The following is a 17,756-nucleotide window of genomic DNA, read 5'->3' as shown; positions in this document are numbered from 1 at the left end:
ATTGTTGCTCATTTTGTTGGGAAAGGATCTGGGGAGTAAAGTGAGATGTGCAAGTTCCCTTGGTAGTGATTAGAAAGGGCACAGATAATCCTTTCTTTGGTTCTCTTTGGGGCACTGGACTATTCTGGTCTTTCTGTTGCATTTATGCACAAAATATGTCTTACTTTCATTTGGTGAAAAACTTTACAATTTGTATTTATAAACTGAGCCCAATAGTTGTTGGTTTGCATTTTGGAAAAGATTATTAGCTGGAACAGATGATTCTGCTTTTGAAGATTACAGTGACCATGTTCTGTCCTAAATCAAGAGGCTGCTCTTTAATAAGTGATGTCAGCAGTGAGGGAGGAGTGGGGGTGAGGGCTTTGGAGAGACACCTGGGATAGTTAGCCACTTGGCAAATTAGTTAGATGTCCTGAGCCTCTAGTTTGTGCATTTGTTAAGGCAGAACCCTGTGAGGATAACCTGATAACCCTTGGAAATCACTGTTGATATCTTCCACCTTTCTCTCCCACATAGCTGTGTTGGTTAGTTGAAAGAATTCACCAAAACGGTTTGGGTGAAGGTGGTATCTAGATGTGTGAATAACAGCTTTTTTTTTTTTTTTTTTTTAATTTTTTTTTCAACGTTTTTTATTTATTTTTGGGACAGAGAGAGACAGAGCATGAATGGGGGAGGGGCAGAGAGAGAGGGAGACACAGAATCGGAAACAGGCTCCAGGCTCCGAGCCATCAGCCCAGAGCCTGACGCGGGGCTCGAACTCACGGACCGCGAGATCGTGACCTGGCTGAAGTCAGACGCTTAACCGACTGCGCCACCCAGGCGCCCCCAACAGCTTTTTAATACAAATGTGTGTTTCTTAAAGCCAGAATAAGGCATAATAAGGTTTATGAAAAATAGAGGTATTTTACCTATCTTGTCAAACTTTGTGTCCTGAAGCAAGTCACTCTTTTTCTTGGACCTCTTGTTTCCTGATCCATGAAGTGGGCTGAATGTCCTCCTGCATTCTGTCTGAGCTCCATGGTTCTGCAATTCTTAATGTCAGAGAACGCAAATGTGTTAGAAACCACCCGGAACAGTGTTCACATCCTTGAGCACTCCTAGTCAAAGACTTTTAAGATTGGCAGCTTTCTACAGTTCACTGCCCCGGTGTCATTTGGGCAATGGTAAGGAATGAAGGAATTGGAAGTTTCATCTAATCTAATATAGCCAGGGATTACTGAGTACAGAGACAGAGGTGGTTTTGATTTTATACCATCCCTAGGGCCCCAAACTGTGCCTGCCTTGTAATAGGCATTCACTGTGACAGACTGAATGAATGAGTGAATATCCATCTGAATATCTGTGGATGCTACAAGAAAGATGGGTTCTCACATCCACCCCATTGCAGAGCCTTTCAGGGCAGCTTTGTCGGCTAGAGCACCAGTTAAATCTGCAGCTACCAGCGATGAAAAGTCATTTTGATTGCAGGCCACAAGTGGCCAACTTTGCTACAGATCCCCTGCTTAGCTGAGTGGTGGTGGTGTCCACCTTGGGCTTCACCACCTATTTTGTAAGGTAGCATCCCATCAAGCTTTCAGATTGTTGGACTGATTCCCTTTCCTGAGTTTTACTAAATTCGAAATTGACACTGGGATCCCAATAACTTGTCCAAAGTCACAGGCATTCTTGATTAAACAGAATATTTTTTGTATAAAGCCTACAGCAATAATCAATGAAATACAGGTGTTAAATCTGTAAAGAGCTGATCAAATCTGCCTAAAGGAAAAAAAAATCAGAGAAACCCTTAATATCAGTCTCAGATTCTCATCTACAAAATGAGTAAATGGGGCTAGGTAATTTCTGAGGATTTCCTCCAGCTCCAGGGGGGTAATCATTTATGAAATACTGCCTGATACAAACAACAGGAGAAGACAGTGGTAGCCCAGCTGTACAGTTGTCCATCTTTGAAGTATGGTTACTTTATGGAAGCAAGCAAATGCCTGCATTTGTGTACAAAAGAAATCTAAAACATCACCCCAGCCGGGACATTAACCAATAAGAATGTAGAGAGGCTATTTTGAAAACTTTTATTGAAACAAAACAAATATTATAGTGGTAACATGAGCATACAGATTTTTCTGACCAGTGAAATATTATTGAGAGAATAAGTTTTTCCAAGATGAGAGATGTATGGATTTCATTTCTTCCCAAATGGTTCCTAGAGGCAACTGAACCTGTCATTTTAATACGTAAACACTTAGAACTCAGTAAGTGATCATACCTGAAATGTAGTTTAAACGCTGTGTGTGTGTATGTGTATATACAAATATACACATGTATACATGGTTAAAATAGATATAAACTTTCTAATAGCATTAACAAGAGAGTTCGGTGGAAGAAGCAAAATGCTAGAACTTATTTACTATCCCTATAGTGGAATTCAGACCCACTGAAAACAGTCTGTGGTTATTTAAACCCTTTTCTCTTTTGCAGACTTCCTTAGTCTTATTTCCAGAGACTGGTTCAATGGAAGAAAAAAAATCTTTGGTATAAAACTAGGGGTTCTATAACATTCAAAATTGCCAAGAAAGTCTTTTACAGCAAAAGTTGGGAAGCCTCACAATCTTAGTTCAGTGTCTGAATGCTCAGCTAATCAGAACCTTCCTAAATTTGTTTGCCTTCCCTAATACCATTTCTATACAAGGATTCATTCATTCACTGGATAAATATTTATTGTGTACCTACTCTGTGCCAGGTATTGGGGCTCCTGTAGTGAATAGAATTGGCATAGTCCCTCCCCTTGTGGAACTTCTGCTACAGTAATGGAGGCAAATATTGAGCAAAAAGACACAAATACAGGGTTGCCTGGCTGGTTCAGTCAGAAGAGCATGTGACTCTTGATCTCGGGGTGGTGGGTTTGAGCCCCACACTGAGTGTAGAGATTACCGGGGGGGGGGGGGAACCTTTAAAAAAAGAGACACAAATATGTAGTTAGAAATCACAGCAAATGTTTTGAATGAAAAATAAAGGCTGTAATACATAATAGGGATATTTCATTTTGATTGTGTCAGGGAAAGGATTTTAAAACTGAAACCTGAAGGATACCTAGAAATTATTTAGGCAGAGAATCAGAGGGGAAAATATGCCAGGTAAAGGAAATGGAAGCTGGGAAGACTTTGGGATGTTAGGACTCTAGAAGGCCAAGTGGCTAGCCCACAGTAAGCAAGGGTTCTGGAAGAGGGCCTTGAAGTAAATCTGGGGAGGTAGGAAGAGGCCAGATGATGCAGGGACTAAGAAGTTTTCAAAAGGACCTATACTTTAAAAGCCATGAGAAGCTGTTGAGAGGTTTTAGGTAGGGGAGGGAAAGGATTTCATTTACATTTTTAAAATATTACTCGCAGCTTGAAGATAGAGCAAACCAGTCTGCACAGACAGTAAACATTCTCAACGTTGGGGTTTATAAATCTCAGATTTATTTTGTCTTATATTTTATTAGTTTGTCTTATGATTGGCATGAAATATAGAAAACACTGAATGATTTTCAAAAACAAAACAAATCACTCTGGTTGCTGTATGTGGAGTGCATTATAGGAGATCAAGGACAGTGGAAAGGCCTGCTAGGTTACTGCAGTTGGCCAGATGGCTTGAACTGGAGAGATGTCACTGGATTTGAAGATGGTTGGATACAATATATATTTGTGTGTGTGTGTATATATGTGTGTGTGTATATGTATATACACACATGTATGTATGTGTGTGTATATATATATACACATGTATGTATACATACGTGTGTGTGTGTCTTGGATGTAGAATCAACAAGACCTGATAATGGCTTTTATGTTGAGAAGGAGGGAGAAGGAAAGGGGTGTTTATCAGGGTTGGCTTCTCAATTCTAGTTTGTACAACTGAGCAGATGGGGGCAGTAATAAATTGTTGATGTAGATAAAAACAGTTTTTAGGGGAGAGGAAAGGGAGAGGTTTTGAGGTACCGTGATTTCATTCATATGCCAGTATTAAAGTACTTGGATGGGCATACACACACACATTTTAGCCATAAGCATCATGGTTAATATTTAAAGATGTGGGAATGGATGGAATTGCCAAGAAGAGAGCCCAGAACTGACATCCTTCCCTGATCCCCACACGCATAGACTAACATCTCTCTAGAAGAGAAGGAGGAAGAGAATAAAGGAAATTTAAAAAAAAAAAAAAAGGATCAGGCAGGATAAAAACTAGGAGAATGTGGTATTACCAAAGATAAAACTGTTGTAAGAAGTTCTTTGGGAAATTTTCTGTTTTATGTCCCAGTTGCGTCTTACACTCTTGCAGTAATTTTTGCTAGTGTTCTGCTCTGGGAAATATCTGCCAGCTCTGGTTGGTTAATAACATGGCACAGCCCCATTGAAATACTGAGGAGTAGGAATTTTAATGCATCTAAAAGCACTGATTTTGCAGAACAGCTTTATTTGGGAGTTGAGAGAAGGGAGCAACTATTTTTAAATTTACTTTAACATTCTGTTAATTTATGTTCAAAATAAATACTTAGTATTTATTTAGAGGTACTCTCATAGATTTTTAAAACTCTGGAAAAAGATGAAACACCCATTCCCTCTCAAATTAATCCATAGAGTGGAGGTTGAGAAATGGAGGAAGGAATCCCTGATGTTTCTATAGGAAATGTTCATTGACAAAGTAAATGGAATTCCTTAAAAAAGAATTAACTCTATTATATGAAAGAGGTTACTAAGCTATTTAAATATAGTTTACTTTTCTATGTCATTTATATGGCTTGTCCAATAGAGCTTCTTGCCAAGATGGAGATACTCTCTATCTGTGTGGCCCAGTACAGTAGGCACTTAGCCACACATGGCTGTTGACCACATGAAATGTGGCTAGTGTGGCTGAGGAACTGAATTTTTAGTTAAATAGCATTATGTAGCTGCTGGCTACCATACTGGAAAGCACAGAAAGAATTTAAATGCCACAGTATGAGACAAGACTTGCTTACTGGATAAAAGGGAGCTCTTCGGTGTGGGCTTGACATCTCCCCTCCTTACCTTTTGTTTTCTGCTTTCTTTGCCTTTCCAACCCCCACACCCTATCACCAACCACCATTTTGTTGAACCCAAGCAACTTAAAACATGGGAGTTGTTTTTTCCGCCCTCTGCTTTGATTTTTCTGCAGTGAAAAAACATCTTTAGTAGAAAATGGAATCCTAGCGCTTGCCTTTTCTGGGAACCCTGTTGTTGGGGAAACAGTCATTTTTAGCTGAACCGCCTTGTAGTGTTGCCTAACAAAATATGGTGTAATCAAATTATAGTATAAAATGAAGCCCACTGGTAATTACCTTTGTAACCTTCCGTTTTTAGTGTTCCCTGGGGCTTTTCCTCCCTGGTGACTCGCTTATCCAGCCATCATAACCCATTCTTTCAAGAATAAGTTTCCTGCTTCAAGTGTGAACTATAGTCTCATATAGGTCAAAATTAATCTTACCCAAACTTATATCTTTCTTTTACATTTTTGTCCTCTTCCATTTTCTGTCATTCTTTGGCTTTAATTGACTCACCTATCTCACTGAAACTGAAGGAACATTTTATAGAAGAAAAAAAATAGAAATAAATCCACATTGGATCTATGGGGAATGTGTGGAATGTGGCTGATTTTATCCTCTGATAATTGAGAAGAATCTGATCTTAGGGACAATGATTTATTTCATTCTTTTCTTTAATACCATTACAGTGTCAAAGTATTATCTTCTCTTTGTTTCCTTTTAGAACTTTCTAAGTCATAATTGATCTTATTAACTGCAGGAGAGAGAAACATGCATTGTTTGTTACACTTATTCACATTGTTTTAAAACTCCATTGTTTAATGGTGAACATGGGTAGACAGTATTATAATTTTAAAAATACTTTCTGTATATCTGCATCTCAGAGTATGAAGTTGGTAAGGACATTTCCCAATATTACTGGCCCGTTTCCCTTTGTAATCTCAGGAATACTGTCTCAAGATTATTAGTAATGTGTGGTCTGTGGCCCTGGAACAGAGTGGAATTAAGTGACCACAGGGGGATTAAACTGTGAGGTTGGTGTTTTTCACAACATTAATATGTTTTAATTAATTGAATTATGAGTCCTAGTCAGAGAAGAATGTTGCATATATCAGTGGTCAGTTAAAGGTATTCCCCAAGGTATTTTTAATCTTAAATACTAGTCATTTGGTATTACTCTTCTCTTTTAGGATTGATAGACAGCACACTTTTATGATATCTTGAGGCTGATTTTTCTCTATCCTCTGTAGCTTTTTGCATTAAAAATTAAGCAAGCAGAAACCAACCAACCATGAGTCATTGGGTTAAAGACCTCTAAGTAGTGCCATAACTCTCTGTAATTGTCCATAGGAGGATGTACTGAAATATGAAACCGCATGTTTCCTTGATAGTTCTCTGTACAAATGGCTTGTTTTCTCTTTTTATTCCTGCTCCTCCTCTGTTAAATCATAAATCTCCCAAGAATGACCAGTCACTGTGTGGTATAGAGGGTCTGGTTGCTACCTTTAGATTAAAACTTTGGCTTGTAATTATCTAGATGTTTCAGAAAGAGCAGGTGGATCCTCTTCAGATGAAGCTACAGCAGGTGAATGGACTCGGCCAGGGGTTGATTCAGAGTGCCGGAAAAAACTGTGATGTGCAGGGTTTGGAACATGACATGGAAGAGATCAACGCTCGATGGAACACACTGAACAAAAAGGCGAGTGGCGAGGGGCTAACTCTAGTGCATTGGGAATGGAGGGCTTAGAAAGGCACATCTCAATTGTAGGTTTCCCTGCAACCTGAATGCAAATACAGATTCAGCAGTTGGAAAATATAATTAGGAAAGGGGGTCAGTAGTCATTTAAAAAGCTCTCTCCTCTCTCACAACGAGCCCCTGCATCTGTGATACAGGTTGCACAAAGAATTGCACAACTGCAGGAGGCTTTGTTGCATTGTGGGAAGTTTCAAGATGCCTTGGAGCCGTTGCTCAGCTGGTTGGCAGACACTGAGGAGCTCATAGCCAATCAGAAACCTCCATCTGCCGAGTATAAAGTGGTGAAAGCACAGATCCAAGAACAGAAGGTAAGTGAGAATGTTGGGACAGTGAACTGTAACAGCCGTAGGGAGTGGCAGACAACACATTGGCTTCTCATTTAGGAGTATATTCACGAGTTTTAGTAGGAATCCATGAAAAGAAAGGTGAAAGTTGATTTGCATCATCTTACTTCAGTCTACCAATTTACTGTGGCACACATTGGACCGAACAGTAGTTCGGTGTATTTATTCGTGTATTCTACTCCAGTGTTTCATGCACAGCTTTTTCTTACAAGGTTTTTGGAGTTTTCAGGGTCAGCAATATTCTGAATAATGTTGTGTGTCATGTATAAGGTGCTGTCTGTATTTTTGGCTTGGTTTAATTTCCCTTTTAGTGCATTTTTCTCCTGATTCAAACTAAGTTCCCTATTAATCGCATAATGACTGTCACCCCTCTATTTAAAAATGTAAGAGTGTGGAGTTTATGCTGGTGCTAGGAGCTATGCTGCATCTCACGTTTTTGCCTCTGGATGGAAAAAAAGCTACCATTATTCAACTCCGTTTAGGATTTGGTGGGGTGGGGGTTTGGGGATCTTTCGCTTGTATTTTCTTCCTTATTTCAGATTTCAAAGTGACATTGTGTTATCACTTTTCACTCTCCTTCAACACTGTGTGCACTAGTTGCTCCAGCGGCTCCTTGATGATCGAAAGGCCACAGTAGATATGCTTCAAGCAGAAGGAGGCAGAATAGCCCAGTCCGCTGAGCTGGCTGATAGAGAGAAAATCACTGCACAGTTGGAGGGTCTTGAAAGTAGATGGACTGGACTACTCAACAAGGCAGCAGCCAGGTAAGGGCAAAGGGGTTTTGAGGAATGGGTCAGACAAGGGTTTTTTTTGTCCAGTTTTTAACTTGAAGTGCTCTGTAAGGTCCTGGATGAGTCATAGAGAGCCCTGGAAGGTGTGTAATGGCTTTTATCTTGAAGAGGAATACGTTCTTGGAGATGATCCTCATAATCACAGTAGCTCTCAGGAAATGAGCCTCAGCTACTCCATGAATTTCTCAGAACTGGAAGATTCATTGCTCCGTGTTGCTGTTCTGCTGTGATACAATCATGGTTCCAAACCGACAGACACAGACGCCTACAATCCAGCCAAGTTATTTTCTGAGTTTTCGAAACAGATTTTTCCCCTTCATATTTATAAATAATACTTTTGATACTTGGAATTGAAATTTACCATATTTCTTTTCTGATAGCTTATCCCAATATTAGATGTTTTTGCATCCAGGACCTAGTCTGTGATTCTGTTCAATATATGGACATGATGCATGAATAGGGGCGCCTCGTTGGCTCAGTAGGGAGAGCACACAACTCTTGATCTTGAAGTCGTGGGTTCGAGCCTCACGTTCGTGTGGAGCCTACTTTAAAAACATAAAAATAAGGGTGCCTGGGTGGCTCAGTCAGTTAAGCGTCCGACTTTGGCTCAGGTCATGATCTCACGGTTTGAGTTCGAGCCCCACGTCGGGTTCTGTGCTGACAGCTCAGAGCCTAGAGCCTGCTTCGGATTCTATGTCTCCTTTTCTCTCTGCCCCTCCCCCACTGTGCTCTGTCTCTGTCTCTCAAAACTGAATAAATGTAAAAATTAAAAAAAAATTTTTAATAAAAAATAAAAACATAAAAATAAAATACTAAAAAGACAGGTGCATGACCAGTCTTCAATAAGTGGCCAAAAATAAGCAGTATACTTTTCTCCTCTGAGGAAGTGCTTTCTCTCTCCATAGCTATACCCCAGCATCACTTCAGCTTAGTATGTCACATGAAGGTCTTTTAGTTTATGCTGTCCCCAGTTTTAAAAAGAAATGCTCACCAATTAGAAATCTGTATGAGAGTAGTGTAGGTGATGAGTTATGGTTGTAGCCTTTCAGTTCTCTAGGTAGCCAGCAGAAGTTGTCATAATTCCCTCTTCTACACTGGCCCACAGTGTGCTGATTTCTTATCAGAGTTGCAAAGTATTGTCCCCCATATTTGTGGGAGAAACAAAAATGAAAGAATTCAGCTTATTTTTTTTTAAATTACACTTACTTTTATTTACAGATAGCACTGCTTTTTTTTCTTTGTCCATTTTCATGAATAGTACCATTAGCCTTCCAGTTACCTGGGCGTAATCATTAATAGTATCATTAGCCTTCCAGTTACCTGGGTTTAAAACCTTAACCCCATTTTTTACCCTTTCTCCCCCACTCCTTTGTGTCCCACATCTATCAGGATGCTAAATTCTGTCCGTTTTACTTCTCTAGTGTCTTTTCTATTCATCCATTTCTCTAATTCCTACTCACCTGCCTCAGGTCATGACTTGGGCTCCTCAATGTGAGGTAGTTTCCTCATGAACTAATCACTCATCACTCTATGGCCACTTACCCTCAGGCTTCCCCTTTGCCTTGCTCAGAAATTTAATGACTCCCTGTTGCCTATAAAACAAAATCTAAACTCTTTAACCCAGTATTCGAAGCCTTCAGTTTTTTGGCCCTAATCTACATTTCTGTTTCCACGCTCCTCCTCCTCGTATTATTGGTAAAGTATACCATATACTTAGGTATCTTCTGTCAGTTCCTAATTCTGTGTCTTTACTGATAGTGTTGTGTCTTCCGTGACACAAGAGAGAGAAAGCATGCTGTTTATCTTCTTCTATGAAACTTTTCTTTATTCCCCAAGGATGGAATACCTTCATTTTCCTCTTCACTGCTGTAATTCTTTGTACCTTGTATTGTCATTATTTTATGTACTTATTTCATAGGCCCCATAAGCTCATTAAAGTGCTGATTTGTTTCTAATGTATCTTTTTATGACTCTTTCCTTCTGCCCACTTCCATCCTCCTAACCTAACACAGTTTCTGGGTCAATATTTTAAAGAGAAATACCAAGAGAAGCTTCATTTGTTCCAGATATCCTAAAGACTTTTATTTAGATTCTTTAATATTGGATTTTTTTATACCGCTGAATTATTTTTGCTCTTTGGTACCCTAAATCCTATTACATTGTTTTTCAAACTTTCAGATTCCAAAAACCAGAGATGAGTCAGAAAAACCTAGAAATCAGGGACAAGTTTTTTTTTTTTTTTTAAGTTTATTTATTTTGAGAGAGTACAGAGCCCAACACGGGGCTTGAACTCAGGATCGTGAGATCGTGACCTGAGCCAATATCAAGAGTCAGATGCTCAACCAAATGAGCCATCCAGGGACCCCCAGTTTTTTTTTTAATGATATACTAGTTTAATAATAATCTTTAAGATTATTTGTTTTAGTTGTATTAATTGAAGATGTATTTTGAAGGCTGGCATAAACAAACTATTCTGTACTTCATACTGACATTTAAAAGTAGCATTCAGAGGGATGCCTGGATGGCTCAGTCGGAAGAGCATGTGACTCTTGTTCTTGGGGTTGTGAGTTCGAGCCCCACTTTGAGCCTAGAGTTTACTTTGTTTAAAAAAAAAAAAGCTTCATATTCTTCAACGTTAAAAAATAATAAAACTTAAAAAAATTAAAATAGTATCTAGAAATATGTTTTTCTTTATATTTAAACATAATTGAATTTCCAGATCATTAAAATGGTAATTCTTTATGTTTAAATCATTTGTTTCCTTTTTTTTTTTTTTTTTTTTTTTTTAGAGCGTGCACACAAGTTAGGGAGGGGCAGAGGGAGAGGGACAGAGATCCTAAGCAGGTTCCACATTCAGCACAGAGCCTGATGCAGGGCACTATCCCACAACACCAAGATCATGACCTGAGCTGAAGTCAAGAATTGGATGCTCAACCAACTGAGCTACCCAGGCACCTCTAAATCATTTCTTATTAAAATAAGTTTGTCCAGGGTACACAGCATAGAACCTGGCACAAAGTGGATGTTCAGTAAAGGTTTGTTGAACTAAAGTGCATCATATACCCAGACCTTTTTTTTTTTTTTTTTTTTTTTTAATTTTTTTTTTTTAATGTTTATTTATTTTTGAGACAGAGAGAGACAGAGCATGAACGGGGGAGGGTCACAGAGAGAAGGAGACACAGAATCTGAAACAGGCTCCAGGCTCTGAGCTGTCAGCACAGAGCCCGACGCGGGGCTCGAACCCACGAACCGTGAGATCATGACCTGAGCCGAAGTCGGACGCTTAACCGACTGAGCCACCCAGGCGCCCCTACCCAGACCTTTTTAAATGATGTCGCATTTAGTCTGTTCTGAATCATCCAAAGATATCATTATGGCCTTTTATTATTAACCTGTGTGCTAATCCAGTTCTTCGGTGGTTTTTCTTTCTCTTCTCTATCAGGTTTCCTCTCCCCTTTGTAATTAGCTGCCTTTAATCTGCAGCTTAGTATCTTGAAATCTAAGCTTAGTATGGATGTTATATTAATCAGGACTTAAAATTCTAAGTGAGCTGTGAAGTTTACAGTTCTTTTGACTGCCATGTGTGTTGGCAAATTCAGCTACTCTGAGGTCATTTTCTTTGCCTTAAATCTGGATTCAGAGTTATGTTCTGGTGCTTGAAATCACTGGAGCTGGGGAAATGGGGAAGAAGTTCTAGCTCATAGTCTGCATTTGTTCCTCAATGAGATGAAAACTGATAATTTTTTTGATGCCTTTAAACTTTATTTTGGTCTTATGTTCAGATGATGCATGTGCTGTGTCCCTTAGGAGAAAGACAATTAGAAGGCCTGATTACAGTCCTCTTTGCACTGTTAACTAGTCACTGGGTGAATTGGACAAATCTTTAAGCCTTCAGGGTTAGCTTTCTGTTTTGTCATAGTGAGATAATTATTCTGCCTACTTTACAAGGTCACGAGGCAATGCTTATGAAAAACTTTAAAACCACAAAGTGCTACGTATATGTGTCGTGTTTACTATTGGTACTTAAAATGTACCTGAAGATTGGTCTTTTACTGAATATAGTACTATTATCAGTCTTAATGTGATTTTTTGCCTGAGTGGCTTGTTCTGTATATTTGTGTAGGCAAAAACAGCTGGAAGATATCCTGGTTCTGGCCAAACAATTCCATGAGACAGCTGAGCCTATTTCTGACTTCTTGTCCGTCACGGAGAAAAAGCTTGCTAACTCAGAGCCTGTTGGCACTCAGTCTGCCAAAATCCAGCAGCAGATCATCCGGCACAAGGTAGGGAGGAGTTGTCATAAATTAGAACACAGCACTGCAGTCAGAAATCTCAGAAGTTAACTGCCTATAGCAGTCTAGAAGATATGTTTTGGGGGGGGGGATATTTTAAAGTTTAATTTGAACTATGGTCAAATTATTCATTGACATAGTCACATCCTTGAAGTAAAAATAACAATTGACTAATAGGCTGCCATCAGAAAAAAAACAGCTTTTGTTCTCACTTTTTATATTATTTTTGCCCTTTGGTAGGTGAACTTTTTCTATTATTTAATTTATTATATCATTTGTTATTCATTGTTTCATGTTTACTTTTCATTTATTTTGTTTCTGTTATTCATTTTTTCCATCTGGATTTCCAGGCTCTGGAGGAAGAAATAGAAAGCCATGCAACAGATGTGCACCAGGCAGTCAAAATTGGGCAGTCTCTCTCCTCCCTGACATGCTCTGCAGAACAGGGTGTGCTGTCAGAGAAGCTAGACTCCTTGCAGGCCCGATACAGTGAGATTCAAGACTGGGGCTGTCGGAAAGCAGCCCTGCTTGAACAGGCACTGTGTAACGCTAGACTGTTCGGGGAGGATGAGGTGGAGGTGCTCAACTGGCTGGCTGAGGTTGAGGACAAGCTCAGTTCAGTGTTCGTAAAGGATTACAGACAGGATGTCCTGCAGAAACAGCATGCTGACCACCTGGTATTCATGTTTTCCATTTTTATTGGTCATATTACTAAGTTATGTTGTAATTCTGATTCATGTTTCTCTTCATTTCTTTCTCTTTTAATTCCAAACATTTCGACTTCATTTTATACATAAGCACATAGTTATAGACTTGTTGCTAAGGACTAATCTATTTTTTGATGAGTCCATGGAAATACTCGTACTTAACAAACTGAGTCAATAATTCTAGAAGATGATCCAGAGTAGAGTCAGGGACCATCTCAGTTCCAACTCATGTTTTACATCATTAGGTAACGTATCACTCAGTTTCCATCTGAGAAGTTTTATGAAAGAGAATGTAATGTCACAAAGCCAGAATACCTAAATATCGCCCTAGGTTTGACCATGTAGCTGTAACTTCTAAAATATTTCTAGAATTTATGTGCCCAAATTCCAAGGATTATTTGTCATCTTAATGGAAAGAACAATTTTCTCTTTTCATCTCATTTTTATGAAATTTCTTTAATGGTAGTAAAAATAGGCAAAGCATTTGTTTTGTTGTTTTAAATAATCTAAGATTCTTCTGATTCATTGACTTCAAATATTAAGAATTTTTAACCATGATCCTGATTTAACTCAGCCTGTTCTTGCTTTTGGACACAGTAGACATTTTTGCTGAATTCTACATCCGCCTTTCTTGGGCTCAGGTTTGGTACCAGTAGATTGGTAAAACTGATTTAATCCTAATCTCTTCTTATCTGGTGCAAGGGATTAGCTTGCCCATAAGTATCAGATTTAATTGTTTTTGAGTAATAAATAGGGTAACCAAAGAGATAATGAAGGAATAACATAACTGAGGTATAGACTAAACTGTATTTGTCTCTTTACTTTAAACTTGGTCTCCTAAAGGTCTCACCTTTCTTTCCCTTTGTTGTGCTGTAGTTTTAAGATTCATGCTATTCTTTCCTTTCAGGCTCTAAATGAAGAAATCATTAATAGAAAGAAGAATGTAGATCAAGCTATTAAAAATGGTCAGGCTCTTCTAAAACAAACCACAGGTACTTTGAAAAGTGCATCTCTCAGCACCTCTGCAGTCACTCAAGCACATGTCCAGGGAAATATACATCCTGCACTAGCCACTACTCTTTGTACGTAGAACAAGTTCAGTATTTATTTACTGGTTGTATTACCATGTGCTCCTGGAGGCTGGCAGCCTGGGGTCCTGTTTCCTGCTAAATCTTTTGAAAACTAAAAGATATTATCTCACATTTGGTTATAGATGATGACTCCCCCTGCTCTCCAGTATGTCCAAGGCCAGCATTCACCAAGAGGTGCTGGGACCATTTAGAAACACCTGCAGTTGAATTCAGATCTTAATAATCTCAGAAGTGGCTTCTTTTATCAGTCGGAAGGTTTATCTCCCACTTCCCATAGTGTGGGATTCTAGGTGAAATTGCTTCCATAGGGAGAGAGCATCTATAAAATTTAAGCTCTATTTCGAAGAAAGGGGGATAAAGGAGACTCCCTCATACCCTCTTAAATATAAATAATTATGCACTGTCCCCACAGGTGAAGAGGTATTGCTTATCCAGGAGAAATTGGACGGAATAAAGACTCGCTATGCAGACATCACGGTCACCAGCTCCAAGGCCCTCCGAACTTTAGAGCAAGCCCGGCAGCTGGCCACCAAGTTCCAGTCTACTTATGAGGAACTGACTGGGTGGCTCAGGGAAGTGGAGGAGGAGCTGGCAGCCAGTGGAGGACAGTCTCCCACAGGGGAGCAGATACCCCAGTTTCAGCAAAGACAGAAGGTGAACTGAGTTTCATGCTGTAAAGGGAAAGAATTTTTTTTACCTCTTCCAATCCCTAAGTTCAGAGGTTTAAGTGTCATCACCAACTGTCTCAACCTTAAATCTAAACCAAAAAATTCTGCCTGCCTCCTTTCTTGTTTGCTCTTGTTTGCATGGACAGTAAGATTTGACATAAAGGCAGACTTATATAAGAGCACTTGTTATGGTCTGAAGGGAAAAAAAAAAAGACTGAATCCCAGATCCCTGGGAAGTTTTCTTCACATGTAACATTTTAAAATTGACTTCTGTAACTCATTCTCTAGAGAGTGCTTCAGGATTCTGTTTGATTCTCCTACAGGATCTAGTGCAGTTCTGGATGTGCAGAAATACTATGTAGGTACTTATTGACTTAAAAATGCCCTTGGCTAAAGTACTTTATCATTTCTATTGAAGTAAGGAGAGAAAAAAGAAAGAGGCAGTATTTGTTCTACCCAGAGATAGTGTGGCCCAAGAAGTGTTGCAGACAGTTCTAAGCAGCAGCTAAGCCTGAAGTCAGGCTGTGGAATGGTTGAAAAATCTAAGACAAGAAAAAAAATAAGTGGAAGAAGGAGGTCAGAGCCCTGCTGGGATGTGTGGTAGAGATAGCACTTTCCACCCAGCACAGCTGCTGATGTGCTTAATTTAGCAAGGAATGGCCTGAAAACTTTTTTTCCCTCCTTAGGAATTAAAGAAGGAGGTCATGGAGCACAGGCTGGTGTTGGACACAGTGAATGAAGTGAGCCGTGCTCTCTTAGAGCTGGTGCCCTGGAGAGCCAGAGAAGGGCTGGATAAACTTGTGTCTGATGCCAATGAACAGTACAAGCTGGTCAGTGACACTGTGGGACAAAGGGTGGATGAAATTGATGCTGCTATTCAGAGATCACAGCAGGTAATGTTTATTAACACCTCTACAGTAATGTTTTAGGCAGCAGGGATGTATGTGTGAAGCACAAAATTATGACCCACATAAATACAGGGTCAGAAATAAGGATAATAAGAGTAAGCTAAATCTGATGCAACAAGTTATTTCAGTGATTGGAAGTGATTGGATAAAGATATGTGAAGATGGGTCTCAGTTTGACCCAAAATATTTTTGTATTTATTATTTATTTTTGAGGGTGGGGGAGGGGCGGAGAGAGAGAAAGAGAGAATCCCAAGCAGGCTCCATGCTGTTCGTGCACAGCCCAACATGAAGCTTGAACCCACTTGAACCTGCTTGAACTGTGAAATCATGACCTGGCCGAAATTGAGTTGGGACACTTACTTGACTGAGCCACCCAGGCGCCCCGACCCATAATATTTGACCCTTTTTGAGCAGACAGGAATTTGTGATAGAGTCTGTTTGAGCCCTCTTCTTAGCTACTGACCGGTTAAGAGGCAGATTCTGATAGTAGATAGTATCTAGGACCAGAAGGTCCAAATGCATCCCATCTTAGTTTGACATAATCAACTGTTTTAGTATTAGCTGGAAGAGGGGAAGGAACCAAGAACTATTATTACTATCAAATATGCTAACCAAAATAGAGGTATCCAAAATAGAACCTTCTCAGTAAACACAGGTGTCCTATTTCCCTCGATCTTTTTTCCTTCCTGCTTTCTGGAAAAAGTTATTTGCTTTCCTTTGTAGCTGGATATGTACCTATTAATGTGTCATGGTGCAGAGTAAATATAACATGACTTCTTGGGTTCATAGTAATAAGCAAATACTTTGTGAACCACATGGAAGTTTGCTGTGACTCTCAAGTGCATCCCCAACATGTCTTTATTGGTATCCCGAACCTTGACCAGATACTTGGGTATGAGATTTATCATGCTTGGGAAAAGCCTACTTTCCTCTTTAAATATTGGTGTTTGTTGGCACAGTTGAAGAGAAATAATTGGGGGACCTCATTAAACAGTCACATAGAACAAGTTCTTAGTTTTCTTTGTTTCCACAGAACCCTTTAAAGGTTTGGTGTTCTTACGCTTCTTCAACTATGAGAGTACTTCCAAGTTAGCTTGACTCAGCTGTCTGTTGCCATGTTTAACCATGCGTTTAAACATACGGCTAGGGGCGCCTGGGTGGCTCAGTCGGTTAAGCGGCCGACTTAGGCTCGGGTCATGATCTCGCGGTCTGTGAGTTCGAGTCCCGCGTCAGGCTCTGTGCTGACAGCTCAGAGCCTGAAGCCTGTTTCAGATTCTGTGTCTCCCCCTCTCTGACCCTCCCCCATTCATGCTCTGTCTCTCTCTGTCTCAAAAATAAATAAACGTTAATTTAAAAAAAATAAAATAAAAAAATAAACATACGGCTAAAACTACTGTTCAGTGTATGGGTAGGAAACAGGATTGGCAGATGGGAGAGAGCACAGCCTCATAAAAGCATTGTGATTAGAAGTATAGTCTTAGGAGTGTCAATTTCCATTGTTGTTTCTAGCTATAGGATCACTAATTGAATTCTATGACTTCTTTATAAAGAAGTTGAAATAGGATCAACTCCTATTTGTTGAAGTATAATCAGTTACAAATTATCTGCATCTTGATTTATGATTTTATGCAATTTTCCCCAGTTTTGGCTTTCCTTTGTAGAAATAAACCATATTAGTAAAAATCCAGGCCTTTCTGTGTTGAGGAAATGGTAATTCTAAGGAACATAATTTGTTCATTTTTCTTTAATATGCCTATTAGTATGAGCAAGCTGCTGATGCAGAACTAGCTTGGGTTGCTGAAACAAAACGAAAACTGATGGCCCTGGGTCCAATTCGCCTAGAACAGGACCAGACCACAGCTCAGCTGCAGGTACAGAAGGTAAGTGTAACACTGACGTATCTGCTGTGCCCTGAGCTAGAAGAATCTTCACTGGTTTAGAGTAACTACGAGAGTTTCTGACTGCCCCAGGTTGAATAACGCAGTTTCATGATGGTGGCTAGAGATTTAAAATAATTGGTAAGATGAGGAAGAGATTCTTTTGCTTTGTGACGAGGGAGCAATAGGCCCATTAATCCAGGAAAGAATAGTTAGCAGTTTTCTGGATGATTTTTAGGATAGATGATACTTTTGTAAGCTACTAAAAGATAAGCATGGAAGATGTATGG

The 17,756-nt window shown here is 39.5% G+C and overlaps 1 protein-coding gene and 1 long non-coding RNA gene across 32 annotated transcripts in view; both read left to right on the top strand.

The window, feature by feature from the left end:
- MACF1 (microtubule actin crosslinking factor 1) overlaps positions 1-17,756 on the top strand; it is a 335,119-nt gene that overhangs the window by 275,433 nt on the left and 41,930 nt on the right. For 24 of the 31 annotated variants that reach the window (XM_058717978.1, XM_058717958.1, XM_058717976.1 and 21 more), the window contains 9 exons: positions 6,570-6,731; positions 6,926-7,096; positions 7,730-7,896; positions 12,047-12,206; positions 12,566-12,892; positions 13,830-13,914; positions 14,426-14,667; positions 15,368-15,574; positions 17,350-17,469. In XM_058717978.1, the coding sequence (XP_058573961.1) occupies positions 6,570-6,731; positions 6,926-7,096; positions 7,730-7,896; positions 12,047-12,206; positions 12,566-12,892; positions 13,830-13,914; positions 14,426-14,667; positions 15,368-15,574; positions 17,350-17,469 (1,641 nt within the window). The remainder of the gene's footprint in view (positions 1-6,569; positions 6,732-6,925; positions 7,097-7,729; positions 7,897-12,046; positions 12,207-12,565; positions 12,893-13,829; positions 13,915-14,425; positions 14,668-15,367; positions 15,575-17,349; positions 17,470-17,756) is intronic. The other 7 variants (XM_058717965.1, XM_058717972.1, XM_058717971.1 and 4 more) reach the window with 1 other exon arrangement.
- LOC131504969 (uncharacterized) lies at positions 9-4,908 on the top strand. The gene is made up of 2 exons (XR_009258216.1): positions 9-575; positions 820-4,908. It is a non-coding gene; the product is annotated as an uncharacterized LOC131504969 (long non-coding RNA).

Source organism: Neofelis nebulosa, chromosome 2, assembly GCF_028018385.1.
Source record: "Neofelis nebulosa isolate mNeoNeb1 chromosome 2, mNeoNeb1.pri, whole genome shotgun sequence".
Classification (NCBI taxonomy): Eukaryota; Metazoa; Chordata; class Mammalia; order Carnivora; family Felidae; genus Neofelis; species Neofelis nebulosa.
This window is presented reverse-complemented; position numbering and strand designations above follow the sequence as displayed.